General features: G+C 37.2%; 1 protein-coding gene across 7 annotated transcripts in view; it reads right to left on the minus strand.

Moving 5' to 3' along the window:
* The window catches only part of EHBP1 (EH domain binding protein 1), a 571,353-nt gene that overhangs the window by 297,857 nt on the left and 246,107 nt on the right, over window positions 1-27,389 (minus strand). For all 7 annotated transcript variants that reach the window (XM_066378173.1, XM_066378175.1, XM_066378171.1 and 4 more), the window contains 2 exons: window positions 14,524-14,619; window positions 8,753-8,806 (listed from right to left, as the gene is read on the minus strand). In XM_066378173.1, coding sequence (XP_066234270.1) covers window positions 8,753-8,806; window positions 14,524-14,619 — 150 coding nt within the window. The remainder of the gene's footprint in view (window positions 1-8,752; window positions 8,807-14,523; window positions 14,620-27,389) is intronic.

Here is a 27,389-nt window from a genome sequence, read left to right on the forward strand (position 1 = left end):
GCTCCATAGCACTTAATCTAACATATTATATATGTCATATATTCAACATACACTATATATTTATATTATCTAACACAGAATATACTTCTCACACATTAATCTTTATTCTCTTTGCCTCTCTATCTCACGTACACACACACACAGAGTGGATTGTAAGCCCCACGAAGAAGATTTTTGTTTTATACACCACTCTATTTCTAGTACCTAGAACAGTGCCCAGCACAAAATATAGGCACAGTGAGTAAATTGCTACTGAATGAACTGAACATTGGCTCATTTATTTGAAAGCTTAAAAATACATTAGATGTCAAGTATAATAATTCCTCTTTTCCACAGTTCACTACTCAAGATTTCAGTTATCCATAGTCAACTGCAGTCCAAAAATATTAAGTGGAAAATTCCAGAAATAAACTATTCATAACTTTTAAATTTCATGCCCTTCTGAGTGGCGTGAGGAAATCTTGCACTGTCCCATGCTGTCAGGCCAGGGCGTTAATCATCCCTTTGTCCAAAGTATAGGCTTATTTGCCCATTAGTCATTTTAAGTAGCCTTCCAAGTTATCAGGTTGACTGTGGAGGTACTGCAACACTTACATTCTAGTAACCTCTGTGCTTAATAATGGTCCCAAAGTACATGTAATGCTGGCAATTCAGATATAACGAAGAGAAGCTGCAAAGTGCTTCCTTTAAGTGAAAAAGTGAAAGTTCTTGACTTAAAATTGTATGCCAAGATTGCTAAACTCTGCAGGAAAACAAAACAAAACAAAACAAAACTCCTATCCATGAAATTGCCTAATTTATAAAGTAAACCTTATCTTGGGTATGTATGCATAGGGTTCCATATTATCTGCAGTTTCAGGCAAGGCATCCCCTGGGGGGGGGGGGTTGGAATGTATCCCTGTGGGTAAGGAGGGACTACAGTAAAGCAAACTGTTACTACCTGAAAAATGTAGTATCTACATATATTGAATTTAGGTTTAAAAGAAAATATCTAAGAGCAGTTATTTAATCCTATAGATGAGTATATGAACAGATCTCATGAGAATGACTTGCTTAATATACATTTATAGTAGAATCCCTCTTAAAAGATCTGAATGGCACAGAGAGTTGGTCACTTAAATGGAGAATTATGAATACTAACACACATTTTAATTTTGTTCAATACATAGTGTTTCATTCATCAGTTTTTGTGGCTCCTTCTTTGAGTATAACTTTGTTGCTTATTGATTTTCTTGTATAATCAACACTCATAATGTATCATTAGTGCATTTCAATATCTTTTAAATAAAATGAATACTTAAGGACAATAGAGAAACAATCTAAATAAAAACTTCTAGTTTTATAAATTTGCCCCTATTTTTTTAGTTTCATTTCTACTACGGATATTTTAACAGTTTTTATCTACTCACTTTTATCAACTCTTTCTAAAGCATTTAACAGTTTTCATGAAATAATTCTCCAATCTGATATTTCACTGGATTATGAAATATCTAATTATATAATTACAGTAACAGGTCAGGAGCCTTGTAAGAGGTCTTCTAAGGGACAAACCTAATTTACATCTTCCTTGGAAGAGCAGAAGTGTGTAGAGTATATATCAGAGTAGTCTACTATATTGACACATGTGGGGTTAAAACCAGGATGTTTTATAGACAGAATGGAAAGTATGAGGTAACCCATGTAAATAAATTAAGTAGAGGCTGATCAGAAGAGTTTCTACGTAATGGCATATGGATCCTTCACATATTATCTCACTGCCACTGGAGTCTACTTTTAGAATTTTTCTACAATACAGTTGACGGATACTTATATAATCTCTCTCTCCCTCTCCTTTTATTAGCATTTATTTGATGTGGAATTTACTCCCAGGCCACATATTTTTGTTTCTTCAGTTTATTCTGGGATATCTTTTTCTTCAGGGCAACCTCCTCTTCTGGTTTAGGAACAACCTGCTCTTTTTCAGTAGGATCATCTCAGTGTGGCAGGGAGAGCTCATGTATGGGTCAACCCGCCCATGAGCTGTGTAAATTCTATGACGCATCTTGGGAGCTTTGTTCACTTAAATGTGCACAAGGACTAGGAAATCTACATCTAAACCCATAAGTTCAGCATCACTCCCCCCATTTTTAAGCATATGCAGCAAAAATAAAACACTCTTTTTGGGCCACCAATCCTGTATCCAGCCCCACTGTTGGGCCTGGGCACACCTACCAATTTCACCATTGTAACAACAAAATGGCACACATTACTTCTGTAAAGTCACATCCTTCACATATTCTAGTAACTTCTAGAATATATGCGGTTTTCTGGGTCAAGTGAATAGCACACCATTTTTAGAGGTCACCTCACAGTTGGTTTATGGAAACAGCTTTAATTCCTCTCTTAAAAATAATAATCCTTACAGGATTTCTAACAGTTAATTGAGTCCAGCTATAATCATTCACACACTCTTTCAACAAATAGGTATTGAGTACCTAATACACAAAAGGCATTATGTTAAAAAAAAAAAAAGTTTGTGTGGTATATACAAAGATAAATGGAACAGCATCCCCCCCCCCCCCCACCACCACCACCACTAGTTTTTAAAATCTCTACATGACAACAACTTGAAACCAAGTTTGGGAACCAAAGACCAACACAAGTCAAGCTGAAGGACTTGTTTGACAATTATTCATTTAAAAACAAAAATTCACTTAACCAAGCAAGGGTCCTGGTTAGCATCTCAGAAAATTGACCTAGACTTTCCAGAGCAGGTAAAAAGATTTACCACCTGGATAGGAAAGAAAAGAAAAAACTATTCTATTCTCAAATTTCACTTATTCCTCTCACTGTATAGGGGTTGGTCTAGGCAGAAAGAAATTAAGTTCCTACCCAATTCTGGTCTATTTCCAGGTGAGACTATATTACTTTTCTTCTTTTTTTTTTTTTTTGACAGAGACAGAGAGAGTGTCAAAGAGAGACAGACAGATAGGGACAGACAAAAAAAGAGAAAGATGAGAAGCATCAATTCTTTGTTGTGGCACCTTAGTTGTTCATTGATTGCTTTCTCATATGTGCCTTGACCAGGGCAAGTGACCTCTTGCTCAAGCCAGTGACCTTGGGCTCGGGCTTCAAGCCAAAGACCATTGAAATCAATCCAGTGACTATGGGGTCATGTCTATGATCCTAAGATCAAGCTCAAGTCGGTGACCTTGGGGTTTCAAACCTGGGTCCTCCACGTTCTAGTCCAACTCTCTATCACTGCACCACCGCCTGGTCAGGCTCCTTTTTTATTTTGTTTTAGGTTTAATTATATGACCTAACCTTTTTCTGTTTTTTGTTTTTTTGTATTTTTCTGAAGTGAGAAGCAGTAGGCAGAGAGACAGACTTCTGCATGCACCCAACTGGGATCCACCCGGCATGCCCACTAGGGGGCGATGCTCTGCCCATCTAGGCCATTGCTCCATTGTAACCAGAGCCATTTTAGAGCCTGAGACTGATGCCACAGAGCCATCCTCAGTGCCCGGGCCAACTTTGCTCCAATGAAACCTTGGCTGCAGAAGGGAAGAGAGAGATAGAGAGAATGGAGAGGGGGAGGGGTGGAGAAGCGGGTAGGTGCTTTTTCTGTGTGCCCTGACCGGAGCCAACCTGGGACTTTCACGCACAAGGCCAACGCTCTACCATTGAGCCAAATGGCCAGGACCTGACTTCATCCTTTGAGATTAGATAGATCAGAATTTGTAATAATTACTCTAACTTAAAGTATGTAAATTAATATATTCTCTTTTATGTTAATATATTTTAATCGCTTTAGTTTTAATATGTATACTCATGTTCTTTCATGTGCATTAAGAATACCACAATTTCATGATACTTCTGAAGTCTGGTAACTATATACAATGTAAGTAAAAATGATAATGAATGTATTTAATATTTAACCTCTTTAACCTCTTTTTTTTAAAAAAGAGCATGATGCTGGTAAAATAGGTCAAATCCCATACATAATTGTCTCTAAAAAAAAAACCTGCTGTAAAAATGTGCATAAGCCAACAATAATAAAGTCAAAAGGAAGTTTATCTAGTAAATGTTATTTTCTTGCATTTGGGTTCCTAGCAAGTGTTATTAGTTGTTGTCATCGTTATTGATAGCTGAAAAAAATTTCTCCCTTACACATTCTGATTAATTTTAATTTCCTTCAAATAAGCTCTTCAATGCCTAGATTCCCCTTAAGCTATGGCTACCTATTTAAAAAATGGGTATAATTTGTTTTACATATATCCATGTTTGAGAAATTAGGTTTCTGCTACAAAACTAATATCTTCCTTAACATGAAAAGTGTATTTATGCCACAATTCAATTTTACTTTTTTTAAAATATTAAACTATAGATGATATACAATATTACTGAATACAATAACTGTTAGCCAACATTTACATACTTTACAAAGTGATCACTGATATAAATCTAGTAACCACCTGTCACTGCACAAAGGTTAGCAAGATACTACTGACTATATTCCATATGCTGTACATTACAAGCCCTGTGACATTTTATAACTGGAAGTTTGTATGTCTTATTCCCCTTCACCTTTTTCACCCACACAATTTAATTTTCTCTTTCTAAAACTGGCATAGGAAATAACTATTATAAAAAGAAGTAGGAGGGAAAGAACTGTTGTGCTAAAGAGTTCAGAATAAGAAACTCGTAACAGTACTCCCATTCTAGATTTAAGAGTCTACAGAAAATACATGTAGTGATAGGGATTTATTAAAAAAAAGATATAAATTAGGGAGATACTACTTTTTAAATACTCAAATCCATATTTTATTGGTTTTAATTATACACTTCAATATTTACAACATTAAATTTAAATGAAAACTCTCTACTGTATTTAAAAAAACAAAACTACAGCCCAAATTAAACTGCTCTGGGGCAAATCCATGTCACTCAGTTAAGAACCAGTGACTTCATCAGAAACCAGGCAGCACTCTATGTCAATTTATTCTAAAATGCTAAAATATATTTTAAATATTTCATTCTTCATGAACTTGAAAATCAAAAATTTGATCTACAAAAAAGTAATTTTCAAAAAGTATATAAAAATATTCTATTGACTAAAACAAAGTCACAAACCTAGAAAACCCCAAGATCAGTTAGCAGAAAACCTTCATTTTATAGATGAAGAAACTGAGTCCTAGAAAATAATCTACTTAAGGTCACCAGCTTGGAAGATACAAAAATCAAGATTTATACTCAATTCTAACCAATCAAAAGTCCATGTTTTCTCTAGACTATGATATGGGAAAGAGAAAAATGTATTTTTTTTTTCCAAATAAGGGTGTGAGCCAGAAGACAGGAGGTAGCCAATCTTTCAGCTATTAAGAAGCATAATGATGGCTGAGAATTTCACAAGTCCAGTGTTTTATCCATTATATAACTCACAACAATGTCCTCAAAATCATTGGCTGACATAGTAAAATTTAACTGTAGTAATAATTCAATTAAAATGCTGTTTTGTTTTTGTTTTTCTTTTCCAAGTGAGAGGAGGGGAGATAGTGACACAGGCTCCTGCATGCGCCCTGACTGAGATCCACCAGGCAACCCCTGTCTAGGGCTGATATGCGAATACCAAGCTATTTTTAGCACCTGAAGCTGACAGGCTTCAACTAACCAAGCTATTCTCAGCTCTAGGGCCAATGCTCGAACACATGAACACATCGAGCCACTGGCTGCAGGAGAGGAAGTGGGAGAAAAAGGGGAGGGGGGGAGAGGCAGATGGTCACTTCTCTTGTGTGCCCTGACTGGGAATTGAACCTGGGACGTCCATACACCAGGCCAACACTCTATTCACTGAGCCACCACTGGTCAGGATGTAAAATGTTGGTTTTATAAACAGTATAAATGACAGTGAAAAGCCATACATATTTATTGGATTTTTATAAACCTAATTTAGTAATAAACATTTGTAAAGAAGGAATGCTAATGTATTTTATTTTCCATTTTCCTCCTATGGCCATTCCCTTATCACACAGTCACATTTTTAGCAACTTCAATCATGTAAGAAATATGCAAATGAGCAAAATAAGCTTCTGAGCCTAAATATATTTTTCATTAAAAGAATATCAAACATACTTTTTAACCATATACCTCAAAAAGAAAAGGCATAATTCATAATATACCCCTTTATCTCCATTTAAAATCTGTTTCATTTTAAATTTTAATATTTCTCTAGTGACCTATAAAATACCTTTATAAAATATATAGCATAGTATTTCATGAAAGAATTTTTCCTAAAATCCCACAGATTTGAGAATCTTTTGTATTAAAATATAATCTATATCATTTAACTTTTATTTTGTTTTTTTGCTTTCACCTTTGTACGTTAGTTCATAACCTATTTTCAGAAATCTGGAACTGGTGTTCTTCTATCCTAAGAGTAATTATGTAGCCTGACCAGGCGGTGGCACAGTGGATAGAGTGCCGGACTGGGATGTAGAAGACCCAGGTTCAAAACTCCAAGGTCACCGGCTTGAGCGCAGGCTCATCTGCTTTGAGCACAGCTCACCAGTTTGAACCCAAGGTCACTGGCTTGAGTAAGGAGTCCCTTAGTCTGCTGTGGCCCCCTTAAGGCATGTATGGGAAAGCAATCACTGAACAACTAAGCTTCCACAACAAAGAATTGATGCTTCTCATCTCTCTCCCTTCCTGTCTGTCTGTCCCTATCTGTCCCTCTCTCTCTCTATCTGTCTGTCTCTGTCACACACAAAAAAGAGTAATTGTGTAGTAAGAACACCTTTCTAAACTAATATAAAATTAATGTTTACATATTTTTACCACTAATTACAACCCAAATTTTATTTGCCAATACTTTAATACATCAAGTTAACAGACTTAAAGATGTATAACAGAGCCATGAGCACTGAAAGCTGAAAGCACATCCATTGGGAGAAGCTCCTTGTGAGAATGAAAGCTAGCTTTTGAAGCTTTAACTAATTTCAAGAAAACTATGCTGGTTCATTTTTAAAACTTCAGTGGCTACTCCAAGTATCACATTCAAATCTGTTACTACAGGAAAGCCAGAGTGTTGTTAACATGTGTGAACCTTTAACATGATATTGGCTTGATATCCAGCCATCAGACCTCCACCTGCTGTGTTTGGAACTGATCTCCCTTCCAAGCTTTCCAAACCCTTTGAACTAAAAATGGTCCAGTTACTGCTGAAAAAGTGTAAGAACCCTTTTATCACTGAGATATAAAACAAAGCCACACAATATGCCAACATGGGAAGAAAGAATACGCTGCAAAGCATGTTATAAATATATATATTTTAGAACTATAATAATGATCATGAAAACAACAATAATGACAACTATAAAAACTAATATTCATTAAAATTATTTAATCCTTATAACAAACACATTTATGGCTGAGAAGTTAAGAAACTGACCATGCTCGGGGTAGTGAACACACAATACAATATACAGATGACACACTGTACATATTAAGCCTATATTAACTTTATTCATCAATGTCACCCCAATTAAAAAAAAAAAAAAGAAACTGACCATGATCAGAGTTTGTAAGTAAAAGAGATTGGGCTCGAAATCAGGTCTGACTCCAGCACCCACACTCTTAATTTATTACATTATCATTGCCTATCTTCCTTAATCCCCACTCAAAAACATTTATTGAACACCTACTATACTGCCCTGCCTGTCAATTGAAACTCTAGAATATGTAAATTAAAGATTTTTTTTTTCAGGTGACAGGAGAGGAGATAGAGAGACAGACTTCTGCATGTCTGTCTGAGACTGAGCTGTCCTCGGGCCCAGGGACTGACACTTGAACCAATAGAGCCACTAGCTGTGAGAGAGGAAGAGAGAGTAAAGGGAGAAGGAGAAGAGAAACATATGGTCATTTCTCATGTGTGCTCTGACCGGTGTTCAAACCTGGGACATCACCTGCCAGGCCAACACTCTATCCACTGAGCCAGTGAGCCAGGGGCAAAGATGATTATTAAAGCACCAATCTAGAGTCTGTCAACCCACACTAAAAGTTAAAATTTTATTTTTAAAAGATTTCAAAGGTCACTCATGATTTTATTCAACAAATGCTTAAATGAGAATTTGCTCTGGGAGAAGCACCATGCTATATGCTCAACAGATAATCAAATGAATAAGACATGGTCTTTCCCTCAAGCCCCCCAATATATATATAATTCAGTAGTAAAGAGTATTTTTACTTTTATTATAATTTAAACAAAAATAAAAACAAATTCTGCTATTGGCTATTGTTTCATTTAAAAATGGTAAAAGCTGCCCTGGCCGGTTGGCTCAGTGGTAGAGCATCGGCCTGGCGTGCAGAAGTCCCGGGTTCGATTCCCGGCCAGGGCACATAGGAGAAGCGCCCATCTGCTTCTCCACCCCTCCCCCTCTTCTTCCTCTCTGTCTCTCTCTTCCCCTCCCACAGCCAAGGCTCCACTGGAGCAAGGATGGCCCAGGCGCTGGGGATGGCTCCTCGGCCTCTGCCCCAGGCACTACAGTGGCTCTGGTCGCAACAGAGCGACGCCCCGGAGGGGCAGAGCGTCGCCCCCTGGTGGGCAAGCCGGGTGGATCCCTGTCGGGCGCATGCGGGAGTCTGTCTGACTGTCTCTCCCCGTTTCCGGCTTCAGAAAAATACAGGGAAAAAAATGGTAAAAGCTAAAAGTCATTTTTAAATTTTATAAGGCAACATTTCTCAATGTAAAACGTGACAGAATTTGCCATTAGCTTACATTTTCGATGACAAATGTCCACTCTTTATCTTCAAATTCCTCTGCATGAGGATCCTGTAATAAAAGCAAAATTATAGTTGAAATACAATTCTTTAATCTACCAATAAAATACAGGTAGCCTTGTTTTTGGCTTTAGTAACTTTTTCAAAGGGAGAAGCAGAATAGCCTAGTCTTAAAAAATTTCCATAATTTCTCTAAATTTAAAGTATTATTTTATATTGAGAAATTCCCTATTTTACTTATAAAGATGTGCATCACTTCCCAGCATTGCACAGCCTTACCACTTTCTACCTACATAAAAGTGACAGAGCGTTCTCAGTCTCTCTGCCCTCCAATCAATCTTGTACAAAAATTAATTCTCCCAAACCACAGTTCTGATCATGTTAGTACCAGCTCAGATTTCTTCAATGACACCTACATTGTATGGGATAAATTTAAAACTTCTTATACTTCTTTATATGTTTACCTTTTTTATTTACTGCAATAGCACAGTGGTGACTGATTCTAAGTTGTATTAAGGCAACTACTTTTATGAGTAAATTCACATAAATAGGATAAAAAACTGCCAAAAAGGAGTTTCTTTGGTGGTGATGGGCAGGGGGTGGTAGGAAAAGGTAAAATGAAAAGAAAGGTAGAGAACTCTGCTTGATCCTTGTTTCCCCAGCCTGGCCCTCCCCATAGATTTATGGAGAAAGAATACTATAAATAAAGCTTAAAGAAGCTTTTCCATGAGGAATTCTGGGAATAAACAGTCCTACTTTACAAGACCAAGTAATAAAATGTGACACAATGCTGAGGAAAGAGACAGCTTACCACCCTTCCTGCCTACTCCCCCCCTCATTTTGTTGAGGAATGCAGCACTGCTGCAGTACAACTAGCGCAATTAATAATGATAACAATAATACCAACACAAAATACTTACCAAGCACTCATTCTGCCCCAGTTATTGTGCTGCTTTAATCATCACAGAAAGTTATGAAATAGTTTTAATTTCCATTTAACAGAACACAAAACTGAGACCTAAAAGATGTACTATCCCACACTGAACAACTAATAAGTATTAAAACGATTTTATGGTTCTGGGTCTGCCTTACATTTAGCTACACTGTTGGTTCAGTTTTACTATCACATCCCCAGGACCTGGAAAAGTACCGGACACATGATAGACTCTTAAGAATATTTAATGAATGAATTAATAAATATATAGCTTATAAATTAACAAAGCTTAAACAGTGCCTTACATATTACACTTAAATTCTCAAAGCAGATAAAACATTTTTATATTTTATTTTTTTAATTAATTGAATTTATTGGGATGACATTGGTTCATAAACCCATACAGGTTTCAAGTGTACAACTCAATAAAACACCACCTGCACACCACATCATGCACCCTCAGCCCCAAGCAAAGTCTCTTTGAACCCCCACTCTCCCCCCACTTTGCCCACCTCCACCTTGGCCCCACACTTCTTTCCCTCTGGCCATCATCACACTGTTGTCCATGTCTATGTGTTAGGTATATATGTTTGTTGGCTAATCCCTTCACCTTCTTTAATCCAGTCCCCTCACTCCTCTCCCCTCGGAGAGCTGTCAGTCTGTTTCATGTGTCCATGCTTGTTTCATCAGGTAGATGAAACATTATTTTTAAACGCAATGATGTTATTAGCCCTAAAGGAATAATTTCAATGGGACCAAGAGACACATCTGATAGGGCAAAGTCAGTAAAAATGTGTAAAAAAGCAACAGTAATGTTCATTTTAAAGACACTTCAAATGGCATATCTACACAAATAACTATATTATTTACTAGACAAAAATATTATAATGAAGACTGCTTTCAGCTTAAATCAATTAAGTCTTCTTTGTATTCTACTCTCTACCCTCTAGAGCAGCAATTTTCAACTGGTATGCTATAAGAATTTTTAAAAGGTGCAACACCTAACTATTTAGTTAGTGGTCCTGATCTCTTTTCCCTTGTCAAATAAAAAAATGATAACAACCAACATGACAATGGTCATTTGATGTGAAAAAATAAAAAAAAAATAGGTATTTTTTTTAATCGGGTTGGCAAAAAATGTTTTTTTGGTGTGCCGCAGAATTTTAGTCATTAGTTTGTGTGTGCCATGAGATGAAAAAAGGTTGAAAATTGCTATTCTAGGTTCTTTCTAACCACTGCAATAAAGAGAAAAATTGAAAATGACTTAAAGCGTCTTATTTCTTCTCAAAATCTTAAAGGCTTTTGTATTAATTTACTAGAAACAGCCATTTTCAATCTAATACAAATTTCAAAAACAAGCATGAAGGCTGAAGAAATTGATTTCTAGTTAAATCACGGAAAAATAACTGAAAATTGATAACTTCTTTATTTTTTTATTTTTTTTATTTTTTATTTATTCATTTTTAGAGAGGAGAGAGGTAGAGAGAAGGGGGGAAGAGCTGGAAGCATCAACTCCCATATGTGCTTTGACCAGGCAAGCCCAGGGTTTCGAACCGGTGACCTCAGCATTTCCAGGTCGATGCTTTATCCACTGTGCCACCACAGGTCAGGCGATAACTTCTTTAAATACATCTGATCTATGAGCACATCTCTGTGAATACTATACTTCGGACAAAAAGCGTTTAAAGTAGTCTTTCCTATTTGCAAATCAAGATTAAGTGAACTGTGCAACTTTATTAACCCTTTGAAGTAGTGAGTTTTTTTCATGCTCGCTGACCCCTGGGAGTGACTTCTTTTTTTAAAAAAAATGAAATTAGTTTCATTACAGTTTTATTAACTTAAATCATGTTTGATAACCAATTTATGGAAACAAGAAGAACATACATTTGCTTTTTTTTAAAAATAAAAAGTCTTGTTATCATGTAATTCTCACGTACCTCCAGCTCAAAGTTTAAAGACATACATGTGTGATCGTACAACTGGTCAGGAGGCATGAGGACGTACATGAACGTTCGTACTACTCAAAGGGTTAAAGTACAGTAAAAAGGGGGAGGAAATTTAAAAAAGTTTACCACTTTAATATTTCAATGATGTTCAAAAAACAAGATCTAAAAATTATCATGAAAAAATGAAAAGTTGTTTTGTTTTGCCTGTTTTACTTTCCACTTTTCAAATATAATTCTGGTGGGGTGGGGGAGTCAGGAAAATAAAAAAGGTTGGTTGAAAATATTCTTTAAATATTTTAAATGGGTACAAAATTAAGTGATACAGCAAACTGGGGAGGAAAGGGTGTTTGGATTTTGTTTTCTTTTCTATAGACTAGAACACTCAAAGTCATAAAAGTTCAGTGATAAAGATATGCTGAATATTCTCGTCAGTACTTAAAAACAACACTTAACTCCTAATCCTCCAAGAAACATATTTCAACAGCCACTTTCAATTCAGGATCACTCAGTGAAGATCCTTTCCCTAAACACATTGTTGTCCGCTATTAATCAGCTCTGTTCAACCCCATCTCCTCTAACATACTTTAAAAAAAAAAAAAGTTGCCTGACCAGGCGGTGGCGCAGTGGATAGAGCGTCGGACTGGGATGCAGAGGACCCAGGTTCGAGACCCCAAGGTCTCCAGCTTGAGTGCAGGCTCATCTGGTTTGAGCAAAGCTCACCAGCTTGGACCCAAGGTCGATGGCTCGAGCAAAAGGTTACTCGGTCTGCTGAAGGCCGAGGGTCAAGGTACATATGAGAAAGCAATCATTGAACAACTAAGGTGTCGCAACAAAAAACTGATGATTGATGCTTCTCATCTCTCTCCGTTCCTGTCTGTCTGTCCCTATCTATCTCCCCCTCTCTCTCTTTCTGTTAAAAAAAAAATAGTTGTATAATTATGTCCATTAATTTGTTTTATCAATATAAACAGACTAAATCAAAACACTCAAGAGATTCTTATAAGTCTTTCTCAAAAATGTAAGATATCTAGTTGTTGTAATCTATATTCATAGTCGATTTTATTACAGAATACCAGTATGATGTAGAATAAAGAACAGGGCTAAATCACTGTGGACTGGCAAGTTACCTTCTTTTCTTGTCTCAGTTGCCTTTACAGTACAACAGAAATAATCACAGAACCTTCGGGTTGCTGTGAGAATCAAATCAAATACTCCAAAAGTCTCAAGATTACTGTAGGAAAAATATGGATTAGAGGGTTTTAATAACAGGCTTTTAGGACAGTTGGCTGAAAGACAATATGATGGTTCTGGTCTTCCTTAAAAAAACAAAAAAAAATGAGTAGCTACTGTCTCACTCCTTATTTCTCCCTAGGCAAACCAAGTATGGTATATATATTACAAACATAATCAAATACTGTTATAATGCCAATAACAGTAATATCAAAACTATAAAATACACATAAAATGTTGTTTTTTGTTGTTTTTTACAGAGACAGAGCGAGAGTCAGAGAGAGGGACAGACAGACAGGAACGAGGAGAGATGAGAAGCATCAATCATCAGTTTTTCGTTGCGACACCTTAGTTGTTCATTGATTGCTTTCTCATATGTGCTTTGACCGCGGGCCTTCAGCAGACCGAGTAAACCCTTGCTCGAGCCAGCGACTTTGGGTCCAAGCTGGTGATTTGCTCACACCAGATGAGCTCACGCTCAAGCTGGCGACCTCGGAGTCTCAAACCTGGGTCCTTCGCATCCCAGTCCAACAATCTATCCAGTGCACCACCACATGGTCAGGAAAGAATGTTTTATAAAATACAAAAAAATGAAACAGAGCATTTAAAAGTAGTAATCCATTTATAGGTTAGTACATTAACATTCATCATATTGTTTTGTTCTATTGATCTCTATAGATTCTAAATAAATTAATTAATAAATATAATGGATCACAAAATCAAAAGCAACTCTTTTACAGAGATTTCATACTCTAATTCTAAGCCATATAACACTGCTCTATTTAAAGTCCTGAAATATTTATTGGATTTGCACAAATATTATGTTACTAAATTACGTATGCTTAATGAGATGTCTTTCCTCCTATCCTGAAAAAATAACTTCAATACAATTGGAATGACTGAAAGAAGAAATAAAGCATTCACTTTCTAATATTCAAAGAGGCTAAAACTGATATAGTTGATCCCACCACTTTTGTTGGAGTAGGAAAGGAGTAGGCTAGGAAAATAAACATTCTAGTGCTTAATCCCCATATCTGAGAAAAATACATTATAATATTTCAAAAACTATGAAAGACTTTCAAGAAAAAAACATGAATATAAAACAGGCTGTTAGGTATATGCACACCTGTTTTGGGATTTAGACTTTGAATTTACAACTAGAATTTTGCTTTTAAGCTATAGTATTTATAAACTATTAATATCAATAAAATATTTACCAAACATCAATTTAAAACTTATCTTCTAATACTAACTTCACTAAAATATTGATCAAATGCTAATTTTAAAACATATCTTGTCATTAGTCAAGCAAAGCTAACAATATGAGGCTCAGGATTAAGAATTCCATAAATCTCAATTTTCCATAGGAAAAGCAATTTAAAGTTTCTCATGGATAGAACATAGGAAGTAGTAAAAGAAGTATTCCAAATGATCTTAATTATAACATATTCAGAAGAGCTACCAAATTATTCTGATTTTATAGACCATGAAATATCCTGATACCCTTGCACTGTTAATAAACTGCTATATCCCTAAAAATAGTGCACATTAAGGTACCAAGTTGGACCCAAATGTATAGTACAATGAATACTGAAATATTCTGTCATTTAGAACCATGATTATATAATAAATTCTTTAACTTACAAAAATGAAACTTACCTTAAAAAGTGTCACAGTGATTTCAATGTTTTCAGGAACAGGCCACACTACAACACCACGGTATGGATTTTTTATTCCAGGTTGCCAACTATGAGCCTACCAGAATAAAAATAATGGCTTCAATATTAAGTACAAGAAATGCAATGTTAATAATTTACAAAAATAAACTGACCCTACGTCGCTATCTATTAGATCTGTAGTTTACCTGAAACAAAAATAACTAGTCAAATAAAACTTTTCAAGCATTAAACCTGGGCCATGACAGTTGTATCACATGACGGCTACAGATGACATGTATAAATACACCATCAACCTCTCTCTCACCCACAAACAGAAGAAGATGCTGAACTTAAGTGTTTCATATATTCAAAAGCTAGTATTTGTGATTGGATATATTTAGATGTATAACACAGATCAAAAACGGGTAAAGCAAGGAATATGGAAACCACTTAACAACTAGGCAGTTAAGAAATGGTGGCTTTAGATAATTCCCTCAGGTTTCCTAATTCTGATCCTGTAAACCAGTGGTCCCCAACCTTTTTTGGGCCACAGACCGGTTTAATGTCAGAAAATATTTTCACAGACCAGCCTTTAGGGTGGGACGGATAAATGTATCACGTGACCGAGACAAGCGTCAAGAGTGAGTCTTAGACGGATGTAACAGAGGGAATCTGGTCATTTTTAAAAAATAAAACATTGTTCAGACTTAAATATAAATAAAACAGAAATAATGTAAGTTATTTATTCTTTCTCTGCGGACCGGTATCGGTCTGCAGCCTGGGGGTTGGGGACCACTGCTGTAAATGACATTTTTCAATTCTCAGTCTTGAATCAGGGAGTGGTAATTAGATGGCTGAACAAACAAAAATATATATAATCTCCTTAACAAACTAAAATCTTTTTTTTTTTTTAATAAAAGGAGATAAAAGGGTGCTAGTTCCCAAGTTGTTAGTACCCTGTCATTTTCTCACCATACTATCCAGCATCTTTCTCCCCCAACTACATAAGAGCTCTGGCTTTCTGATATTCCTTCCAGAGACTATACTGTACAACCAGGCTAAGTGAGGACAATGAAACAATAGCAATTAGTCCAGCTGAGCAGCTGGCAATACCAGCTTTACAGTGTTAACGAATTACTATGTATTATATCAAGCAGAAAATAGGACTAGTAAGTTTTACTGAAGAGAAATCAGGAATGCACATAGTGGCAAACTTGAAAAAAAAAAGGCATTCCTATTTTCAAAGGACTTCCTACAACCTCTACCTCAAATAGAATCCAAGAATCTGAAACTGGAAAAAGAATGAAAAGTCGAATACAGATAACTAAAAATAGCTATGGCAATAAATATCTAATTGTACAAATCCACAGGGACAGTAATACAGGTTCTTATGAACTTAATATAGAAAAAGTACATCGTGTTGGCAAACATCAGCACTGTAAGAACCCTGATCAGCTTTCATTCAGGGTAACTGAGAGGATTTCGCTATAAAATAATTAGGCACAAATACAGAGGTACAGCTTTTAGCCCCTCAGTATAGTAATGAAAAGCAAGTTAATCAGCTGCTAGTAGTCTAGGACAAATAATGATTGAAATATCCAGTTTGCCTTATACAATTTTTCTCACTTTTGAACCACATCAGATTCTTTGGCATCTGCCAAAACAGACCTAGGAAAATAAGGCAAAATTTCTCAATTTGGGTTAATGATTCTATAAAATGCCTTATTTATAATTATTTCATATCATACTTTACCTAAAAGACCTGTATGGAACTAAACACAAAGTGAGCACTCACTTATTATTTCTAAGTCCTACAAAATCAAAACATTTCTTTGAAATGTTGATAATTTTCCATTTATAAGACTGCATGTACCCCAAAGTTTAGAATGTCACATATAAAGTTATCTTAGTGCTGACAACATCACCACTTTAAGGCAAAGTTCTGCTACTGTAGCCTCCTCTCATGATATCACAGCACATTGTAAAGGCTGTAGCATAACCACAGAGCAAGAAAGTAAAGGTAGTGATACCATCAAAAAGTTAGTGAGGGCCCTGGCCGGTTGGCTCAGCGGTAGAGCGTCGGCCTGGTATGCGGGGGACCCGGGTTCAATTCCCGGCCAGGGCACATAGGAGAAGCACCCATTTGCTTCTCCACCCCCGCCCCCTCCTTCCTCTCTGTCTCTCTCTTCCCCTCCTGCAGCCAAGGCTCCATTGGAGCAAAGATGGCCCAGGCGTTGGGGATGGCTCCTTGGCCACTGCCCCAGGTGCTAGAGTGGCTCTGGTCACAGCAGAGCGACGCCCCAGAGGGGCAGAGCATCGCCCCCTGGTGGGCAGAGCGTCGCCCCCTGGTGGGCGTGCTGGGTGGATCCCGGTCGGGCGCATGCGGGAGTCTGTCTGACTGTCTCTCCCCGTTTCCAGCTTCAGAAAAATACAAAAAAAAAAAAAGTTAGTGAGGACTTAAAAGCTCTGGTTTCCCTTTGGAATTTTTCTATCTCTCTGGAAGCTTAAATTTATAGTTCAATCACTGAATTTAAGGCACAAACCCCTCTGGCATAATCTTCCTGGTCTAACACAATTGCCCTGCTTCCTATTACCACCTATTATACTGAAAAATAATTTATTTAAGCATATACAATCAACTGCAACCTGATAATCTGTGTTATAAATGCCATGACTTGGGGGCGGCAAGATGGCAATGGAGTAGGCAGATGTACCAACTTCCATCTCCCAGAACCAAAGTGGATTACAACTTAATATTAAGAAACATTATCTGGAAAAACCAACTTTGGACTAAACTAAGAGGACTCTTTAACCAAGGAACACTGAAGCCACACTGAGACTGGTAGGAAGAAAGGAAATGCGGAGAGGGCTGCCCAGCTCCTGGGAGCAAACGGCAGCCCGGACGGACTCACATGGCGAGAAGCAAGTTTAGCGGAGAGGGGTGGGTCCTGGGCCCCAAGAACAAAGCCCCAGCCTGCAGCCCCAGACCCTAGAAGAGGCGTATGGACAGTGCTTAGCTGCGAAACAAGTCAGGATACTCTTTGTGAGAAAGAGACAGATTTCCCAGACCCAGGATTCTTCTTAAAGGGACCTCACAAAAAACCTCTCTCACAACCACTAACCCGGGACTCTGGGAGACTGGGAGAGTTGAGAGGACTGGAGTAGCAGGAAGAGAGTGTAATCTAAGAGGCACAGGTAGAAAAACTTTGAGGGACAGCCACCCTAACCCCTGGGCTAAGTCACCCCCAAATCTGAAGTAAATATTTCCACTGGAACCAGCAAAAGGGAAGCAGGACACCAGCCAAACAAGCTCTCCAGAGGCACTCAGAGCTGAGTCGCTTAGAAGGAAGGAGCCATCAGGAATATAGTATCGAGTACTACGGTCTGAGCTACAACGCCACCACCCACACTGCTGAGGGCTTGCCGGAGGGCGGGCAGCAGCCGACACAGAAGCGTGGTCCAGTAGGTGGGGGCAGGAGTGAGGCTGGCAACAACAGAGGCCTGGTGTGAGCTCAGTCTCCCCGGGCAAGGGCGGAAGGGGCCCACGAAAGTGGTCCAACCCAGCTGCCGGTCAGATGAGCAAGAGCGGTCCTGCCTGCAATCCCATCCACAGGGGAAAGGCAAAAGCCGGCAAACTGCAGAGACCCACTGCTCAGCTCAGGCACGCAGCCCAGCCCAGCACGCAGAGCCAGGGCGTGCAGCCAGCACGCAAGCACGGCTACACCCACTGGAGCAAGGTGAAAGCTGGGTAACAAGTAGAGACCCGCAACTGAGCATAGGTGCAGAGGCTTGTGGCCCCAGCGCTGTGCACAGCCCCACCCGTGGGGGCGCGGCAAAGGCTGAGGCCAGCCAAGGCTTGTAGACCAGGCATGTGAACACGCACCTCCCATTGAGGAGAGGTGGAAACCGCAGTGACTGCCACAGCAGGCCAGTGCTGGCAACGCCCATACCCAAATGCGCAAGGCAGAGGCAGAGGGGTTGGACGGCCTGCAGACAGACCACACCTAGGGATCACAGAGGCCACACCCATTGGACTCCAGTAGCCACAACCTTCTTATACACAAACAGAATGAGAAGGTAAAAAAATGCAACCCCAATGAATCAAGATAAATCCCCAGAAAAGGACTTGAATGAGTCAGATATAACTAAATTACTGGAAAAGAGTTTAAAATAAGGATTGTTAGGATGCTCAAAGATATTAGAACAACAATAGATAGACATAATGAACACCCAAATAAAGAAATAGCAAGTATAAAAATGGACATTGAAATAATAAAAACGAATCAGTCAGAAATGACAAATACAATATCAGAAATGAAGAACACAATGGACGGAATTAAAAGCAGGATGGATGAAGCTGAGGATCGAATCAGCGAGTAAGAGGACAAGATAAACTAAGGCATGGAAGCAAGAGCAGCAAAAAGAAAAGAGACTCAAAAAGTCTGAGGAAACTCTAAGAGAGCTTTGTGAAAACATGAAGAGAAATAACATCCGCATCATAGGGGTTCCTGAAGAGAAAAGAAACAAGGGATAGAGAATTTGTTCAATCAAATCATAGCTGAACACTTCCCTAAATTGATGCAAGGAAAAGTCACACAAGTTCCAGAAGCACAAAGAATTCCATTAAAGAAAAACCCAAAGAAATCTACACATCATAATTAAAATACCAAAGCTAAGTGATAAAGAGAAAATATTAAAAGCTGCTAGAGAAAAAAAAGGCTATCATCTACGAAGGAGCCCCCATAAGGATGACATCTGACTCCTCAACAGAAACACTTGAGGCCAGAAGGGAATAGCAAGAAATATTCAAAGTAATGCAAAAAAAGAACCTACAACCAAGACTACTTTATCCAGATAGGCTATTGTTTAAAATTGAAGGAAAAATAAAAAGCTTCCCAGACAAAAAAAAAAACCTCAAGGAATTCATTACAACCAAACCAAGGCTGCAAGAAATGTTAAGGAGCCTGGTGTAAACAGAGCAAAGGGGGGAAAGAACACAGCAAAAGAGGAATATAGCCTTTTTTTTTTTTTTTTTTTTTTTTTTTTTTGTATTTTTCTGAAGCTGGAAACGGGGAGAGACAGTCAGACAGACTCCCGCATGCGCCCGACCGAGATCCACCCAGCACGCCCACCAGGGGCCACGCTCTGCCCACCAGGGGGCGATGCTCTGCCCCTCCGGGGCGTCGCTCTGCCGCGACCAGAGCCACTCTAGAGCCTGGGGCAGAGGCCAAGGAACTATCCCCAGCGCCCGGACCATCTTTGCTCCAATGGAGCCTTGGCTGTGGGAGGGGAAGAGAGAGACAGAGAGGAAGGGTGGGGGTGGAGAAGCAAATGGGCGCTTCTCCTATATGCCCTGGCCAGGAATCGAACCCGGGTCCCCCGCACGCCAAGCCGACGCTCTACTGCTGAGCCAACCGGCCAGGGCCGCAAAAGAGGAATATAGCTTTAAAGAACAAAATGGCAATAAACAACTACATATCAATAATAACCTTAAATGTAAATGGATTAAATGATCCAATCAAAAGACATAGGGTAGTTGCGTAGATAAGAAAACAGGACCCATACATATGCGGTCTACAAAAGACACACCTCAAAACAAAAGATGCACACAGACTGAAGGTAAAAAGATGGAAAAAAATATTTCATGCAAATGGAAAGGAAAATAAAGCTGGGGTAGAAAAACTTATATCAGACAAAATGGACTTTAAACAAAGACTATAGTAAGAGATAAAGAAGGTCACTACCTAATGATAAAGGGAGCAATCCAACAGGAAGATATAAACGTTATAAATATCTACGCACCCAAATATATAAAACAGACTTTGATGGATATAAAGGGTGAGATCAACAGCAATACTATAATAGTAGGGGATTTCAGTACCCCACTAACATCACTAGATAGATTCTCAAGAAAGAAAATTAACAAATAAACAGCAGACTTAAAGGACACACTAGATCAACTTGATTTAATAGATATGTTCAGAACCTTTCACCCTAAAAAACAGCAGAATATACATTCTTTTCAAGTGCTCATGGTACATTCTCTAGAATAGACCACATGTTAGGGCACAAAAGCAGTCTAAACAAATTTAAGAAGACTGAAATCATATCAAGCATTTTCTCTGATCACAATGGCATGAAACTAGAAATCAACCACAACGGAAAAAACTGAAAAATACTCAAAACACTTGGACTCTAAATAGCATGTTATTAAATAACAAATGGATTAACAATGAGATCAAAGAAGAAATAAAAAATTCCTAGAAACGAATGATAATGAGCACACAACAACTCAAAATTTATGGGACACAGCAAAAGCAGTCCTGAGAGGGAAGTTCATAGCACTACAGGCATACCTTAAGAAGCTAAAAAAAAGCTCAAATAAACAACTTAACCCTGCATCTAAAAGGACTAGAAAAAGAACAGCAAGTAAAGACCAGAGGTAGTAGAAGGAAGGAAATAATAAATAACAGAGTGGAAATAAATGACATAGAGACTAAAGAAACAATACAGAGGATCAATCAAACAAGGAACTGGTATTTTGAAAAGGTAAACAAGATTGATGAACCTTTAGCCAGACTCACCAAGAAAAAAAGAGAGAGCCCAAATAAATAAAATTAGAAATGAGAGTGGAGAAATAACAACTGACACACAGAAATACAAAGAATTGTAAGAAAATACCATGAAGAACTGTATGCCAAAAAATTAGACAACCTAGATGAAATGGACAAATTTCTTGAAACATATAATCTTTTAAAAATCAATCTGGAAGAATCAGAAAACCTAAACAGACTGATTACAACAAATGAGATCAAAATAGTTATCAAAAAACTTCCAACACACAAAAGCCCGGGGCCAGATGGCTTCACAAGTGAATTCTACCAAATATTCAAAGAACTAACTCCTAATCTTCTCAAGCTATTTCAAAAAATTCAAGAGGAAGGAAGATTTCCAAGCTCCTTTTATGGCGAGCATTATTCTGATTCTAAAACCAGGCAAAGACAATACAAAGAAAGAAAATTATAGGCCAATATTCCTGATGAATTTAGATGCAAAAATCCTCAACAAAATATTAGAAAACTGAATCCAGCAATATATGAAAAAAATCATACACCATGATCAAGTGAGATTTATCCTGGGAAAACAAGGCTGGTACAATATTCGCAAATCAATCAATATGATTCATCACAAAAACAAACGGAAGAAGAAAAACCACATGATAATTTCAATAGATGCAGAAAAAGCATTTGATAAAATCCAGCACCCATTCATGATCAAAACTCTCAGCAAAGTGGGAATACAGGGAACATACCTCAACATGATAAAGGCCATCTATGACAAACCCACAGCCAATATACTTAATGGGTAAAAATTAAAAGCCATCCCTTTAAGATCAGGAACAAAGCAGGGGTGCCCCCTTTCACCACTCTTATTCAACATAGTTCTGGAATCCTAGCCACAGCAACCAGACAAGAAGAAGAAATAAAAGGCATCCAATTTGGAAAAGAAGAAGTAAAACTATCATTATTTACAGATGATATGATATTATATTTAGAAAACCCTAAAGTCTCAGTCAAAAAAACTATTGGACCTGATAAATGAATTCAGCAAGGTGGCAAGATGTAAAATTAATACTCAGAAATCAGAGGCATTTTTATACACTAACAATACTGTCAGAAAGAGAAATTAAGGAAACAATCCCCTTCAGTATTGCAACAAAAAAGATAAAGTACCTAGGAGTAAATTTAACCAAGAAAATTAAAGACTTGTACTTGGAATATTATTAACATTGATTAAAGATATCAAGGAAGATACAAACGAGAAAGCATATACTGTGCTCATGGTTAGGAAGAATAAACATCATTAAAATGTCTATATTACCCAAAGCAATTTATAAATTCAATGCAATATCAATTAAGATACCGATGATATACTTCAAAGATATATATAGACACATATTCTAAAAATTAATATGGAACCAAAACAAACCATGAATAATCTCAGCAATCTTGAAAAGAAAGAATAAAGTGGGAGGCATCACACTTCCTGATATCAAGTTATACTACAAGGCCATTGTACTCAAAACACCTTGGTACTGACATAAGAATAGGCATATGGATCAATGGAACAGAACAGAGAACCCAGAAATAAACCCACACTTTTATGGACAATTGATATTTGACAAAGGAGGTAAGAGCATACAATGGAATAAAGATAGCCTCTTCAACAAATGGCGTTGGGAAAATTGGACAGCTACCTTCAAAAAATGAAACTAGACCACCAACTTACACCATTCACAAATATAAACTCAAAGTGGATAAAAGAATTAAATGTAAGCCGTGAAACCATAAGCATCTTAGAAGAAAACATAGGCAGTAAACTCTCCGACATCTCTCCCAGCAATATATAAATATTTGCTGATTTATTTCCACGGGCAAGTGAAATAAAAGACAGGATAAACAAATGGGACTGTATCAAACTAAAAAGCTTTTGCACAGCTAAAGACAATAAGAACAGAATAAAAAGACAAACTACACAATGGGAGAACATATTTGACAATATGTCTGATAAGGGGTTAATAACCAAAATTTATAAAGAACTTGTAAAACTCAACACCAGGAAGATAAAACAATCCAATCAAACAATGGGCAAAAGAAATGAATAGACACTTCTCCAAAGAGGACCTACAGATGGCCAATAGGCATATGAAAAAATGCTCAACATCATTAATCATTAGAGAAATGCAAATTAAAACCACAATGAGATATCACCTCACACCAGTCAGAATGGCGCTCATCAACAAAACAACACAGAGTAAGTGCTGGCGAGGATGTGAAGAAAGGGGAACCCTCCTGCACTGCTGGTGGGAATGCAGACTGGTGCAGCCACTTTGGAAAACAGTATGGAGATTCCTCAAAAAATTAAAAATCAAACTGCTTTTTGACCCAGCTTTCCCACTTCTAGGAATATACCCCAAGAACACAATAGCACTGTTTCAAAAGAAGAAATGCACCCCCATGTTTATGGCAGCATTGTTCACAATAGCAAAGATTTGGAAACAGCCCAAGTGTCTGTCAGTGGACGAGTGGATTAAAAATCTTTGGTACATAAATACAATGGAATACTATGGGGTCATGAAAAAGAAGGAAATTTTACCTTTTTTGACAACATGGATGGACCTGGAAACTATTATATTAAATGAAATAAGCCAGGCAGAAAAAGAAAAATATCATATGACCTTACTCATTTGAGGAATCCAATGAACAATGTGAACTGAGGAACGGAACTGAGACAGAGGAGGGATCAAAGGGACCAGAGGAAAAGAGGACAGAGGGAAAGGAGATGATAGGAGGGGATAAACCTGAAGGGAAGAGGGGAGGGCACTATAGGGAGGGGGGCAAGGGAGATGTTGAGGGGAATACGGGGGAGGGGGGGTACATTCGGGTCAACACTTGTTCTATGTAAACACAATAAATTAAAATCAATTAAAAAGTAAATAAATAAAATTTAAAATGCTAAAAATAAATAAATGCCATGACTTATTAAAAGGGAAGGCTACATATTGTATTAATTAGTTATGATAATTATTTTCTCAGTGATTCAGCAATGAGTTCGTTGTATAAATAAGCTAAAAAGTGACATCTACCCAAAGAAAGTAAGCAATAAACTGGGAATTAAACTTTAATCAATAAATGTACCTTAATATTTTATTGTCTAATCTGATAGTTATCTGGGTATCTATTATAAATTTCAATCAATCCACCAATATAAAAAATAGTAAATATACTCAATCAGGGAAAATAAATAGTATGCTATACAGATGATTAAAAAAAACTGATAACTGTGTAGCTCTAACTCTTTCCAAAAACATACTTAAAATTAAAACTAGGTCCTGGCTGGTGGCTCAGTGGATACAGCATTGGCCTAGCATATGGAAATCCTGGGTTTGAGTCCCAGTTAGGGTACAGAGGAGAAGTGACCATCTGCTTCTCTCCCCACCGTCCCTTTTTCTCCCTCTTCCTCTCCAGCAGCCAGTAACTCAACTGGTTCGAGTGTGGCCCCAGGCACTGAGGATAGCTCAACTGGTCTGAGCAGGACATCCTCAGGCACAAAAAATAACTCAGTATTCAAGCATTGGCCCCAGTCAGGATTGCCAGGTGGATCCCAGTTGGGGTGCATGTGGGAGTCTGTCTCATATACATACATACATACTTATATATACGTACTAGAATATTTTCTGGCTAGTGGTTGCAGAGATCTGTTTTCCCCTAAGAAATTTCAGTGAGACTTAGAAGCAAATAATACATATTTTAAAGAAAAAATTTTAGAAAACAGAAGTCTTTCAGAAGAAACAATGATTATATCATTTGGATTTACTGTAACTAATAGCTAATTTAAAAAATTCATTGAATTTACTGGGGTGACATTGGTTAATAAAATTATACAGGTTTCAGGTGTACTGTTCTAAAACACGTCACCTCTATATTGCATTGTATTCATTACCCCAAGTCAAGTCTCCTCCATCACCATTTATCCCCCTTCTACCCTCCTTCACCTCCCCGCTTTCCCTCCTGCAATCCCCACATTGTTGTCTGTGTCTGTAATTTTTTTTCTTTGCTTAATCCCTTCGCCTTCTTCACCCAGCTCCCCAACCCCTTCCCCTCTGACAGCTGTCAGTCTGGTCTTTGTATCTATGCATCTGCTTCTGTATTGTTTGTTAGTTTATTTTATTCATTAGATTCTACATGTAAGTGAAATCATACTTGTCTTTCTCTAACTTGCTTATTTCATAGAGCTAATTTTCTAAAATAGCTGGGAACAAAGGTTTTTGGGGGTTTTTTTTAGAATTTAAAAATGTTGTGAATCTTGTGTTTCTCAAGATTAAAAAAAAGTAATTTAACTTTTACAATAATACAAAATCATTTGCTCCACAGCTTCTGGAACTCATTTTTTATGTCCTTATTTAGCTGTTGCATATAATTTATAAAACAGCCTTTTTTATATATACAGGGTGGGACAAAAGGAGGTTAACAGTTGTTAGTATGGAAAATAATATAATAATTAATAAGCAATAAAACAAGAATAAACTGAATTTCACATACTCACAACTGTAAATATACTTTTGCTCCATAAACATAATAGCATGTGCTGTAATAAGCTTAACACATTGTGGGATCTCATAAACTTGTCTACAGAATTACCTTTGTACTGTAATGTTTCAAGATAAAACACAATAATTCTAAAATATACAGAAGAGATTTAAAATAGTAAAAGCATCACAATTGAAAAATTAGTCCAACAAAAAATAATTTCTTCTAGAAAATATTGCATTCTGAGAAAAATCAACCTGTAGCCTCAATTTTGCATTTCACCATATGAATTCAATTAATATTGGATACAATGTAAAAAAAGAATCTGGACCTAAAATAAAAATTATTTGACTGACTTTTATAAATGCAACTAAATAGAAACTGTATTTAACCTCAAACATGGATATTCATAAGTTTCAAATTTTTCTTAAGAAAATATTTGATTCCTAATTATTTAAAGGGGGAATTCTGTTGATAACTAAATACCTTTAGGGAGTATTTCTAATGTTCATAGTTATAGTCATATTCATCATTTATACTTAGTGGATGATTTTATATTGCTCCTTTACACAAACCTAAGACTCAATTAGCAAATCTGACAGAAGACCTTAAGTTTATCTTCAAAACAAATATTTAAATACATAAGAAAATATTCCAGGTCCAAAATATAATGCTCCAAAGCTAAAAATGTATGCTTTGAAGAAGCTGCCATTCATACTATGAAGCAACTGAATTTTTCCTATAATGCTGGTGAAATTACATTTAAAAGTAAAAAAGTGTAGCCCTGGCCAGTTGGCTCAGTGGTAGAGTGTCGGCCTGGTGTGCGGGAGTCCTGGGTTCAATTCCCGGCCAGGACACACAGGAGAAGCGCCCATCTGCTTCTCCACCCCTCTCCCTCTCCTTCCTCTCTGTCTCTCTCTTCCCCTCCCGCAGCCAAGGCTCCATTGGAGCAAAGTTGGCCCGGGCGCTGAGGATGGCTCTATGGCCTCCGCCTCAGGCGCTAGAATGGCTCTGGTTGCGGCAAAGCGACGCCCCAAATGGGCAGAGTATCACCCCCTGGTGGGCATGCTAGGTGGATCCCAGTCGGGCACATAAGGGAGTCTGTCTGACTGCCTCCATTTCCAGCTTCAGAAAAATACAAAAAAATAATAATAAAAAAATAAATTTTAAAAAAAGGTAAAAAAGTATATCTATTACCCAATGAGTCCATTCCTAGGTATCTTCCCAAAAGAAATGAAAATATTTGTCCCTCAAAATGCTTGTACAGTAGTACTATTTATAGCAGCTGTATTCACAATAGTAAATATTTGCAATATTCACTGGAAATGAAGCAAATGTTCAACAGGAATAACATAAACAAATCAGTATATTTACATAATGGAATACTTCTCAGCAATTAAAAAAAAAACTACCAATATATAAAACAGCATGAAGAAACTTCAAAAACATACTAATAAAATAGTCTCTATTTAATAGGAATAGTAATTAGACAAGTATATATTAATCAAAACTCACTAAATCATATAATTAATGTATGTATTATACTGTATGTAAATTTTAGCTCAATTAAAAATATTTGCAAAAATGTCCTTATTAAAATTTTAAATTCTGAAATTTAATTTTCTTTACACAAACCTACTTATGGGAAATCAACATTCAATAAACATGCTTGTGTTGTATGCTTATAAAAATGTACTTGAATTTACTCTTCTACAGCATTTTAAAAATATCTGTACAATTGCTATTAAACATTTTAAAATTCTATTCTACTCCCCAC

This window comes from Saccopteryx leptura, chromosome 3, assembly GCF_036850995.1.
Source record: "Saccopteryx leptura isolate mSacLep1 chromosome 3, mSacLep1_pri_phased_curated, whole genome shotgun sequence".
Classification (NCBI taxonomy): Eukaryota; Metazoa; Chordata; class Mammalia; order Chiroptera; family Emballonuridae; genus Saccopteryx; species Saccopteryx leptura.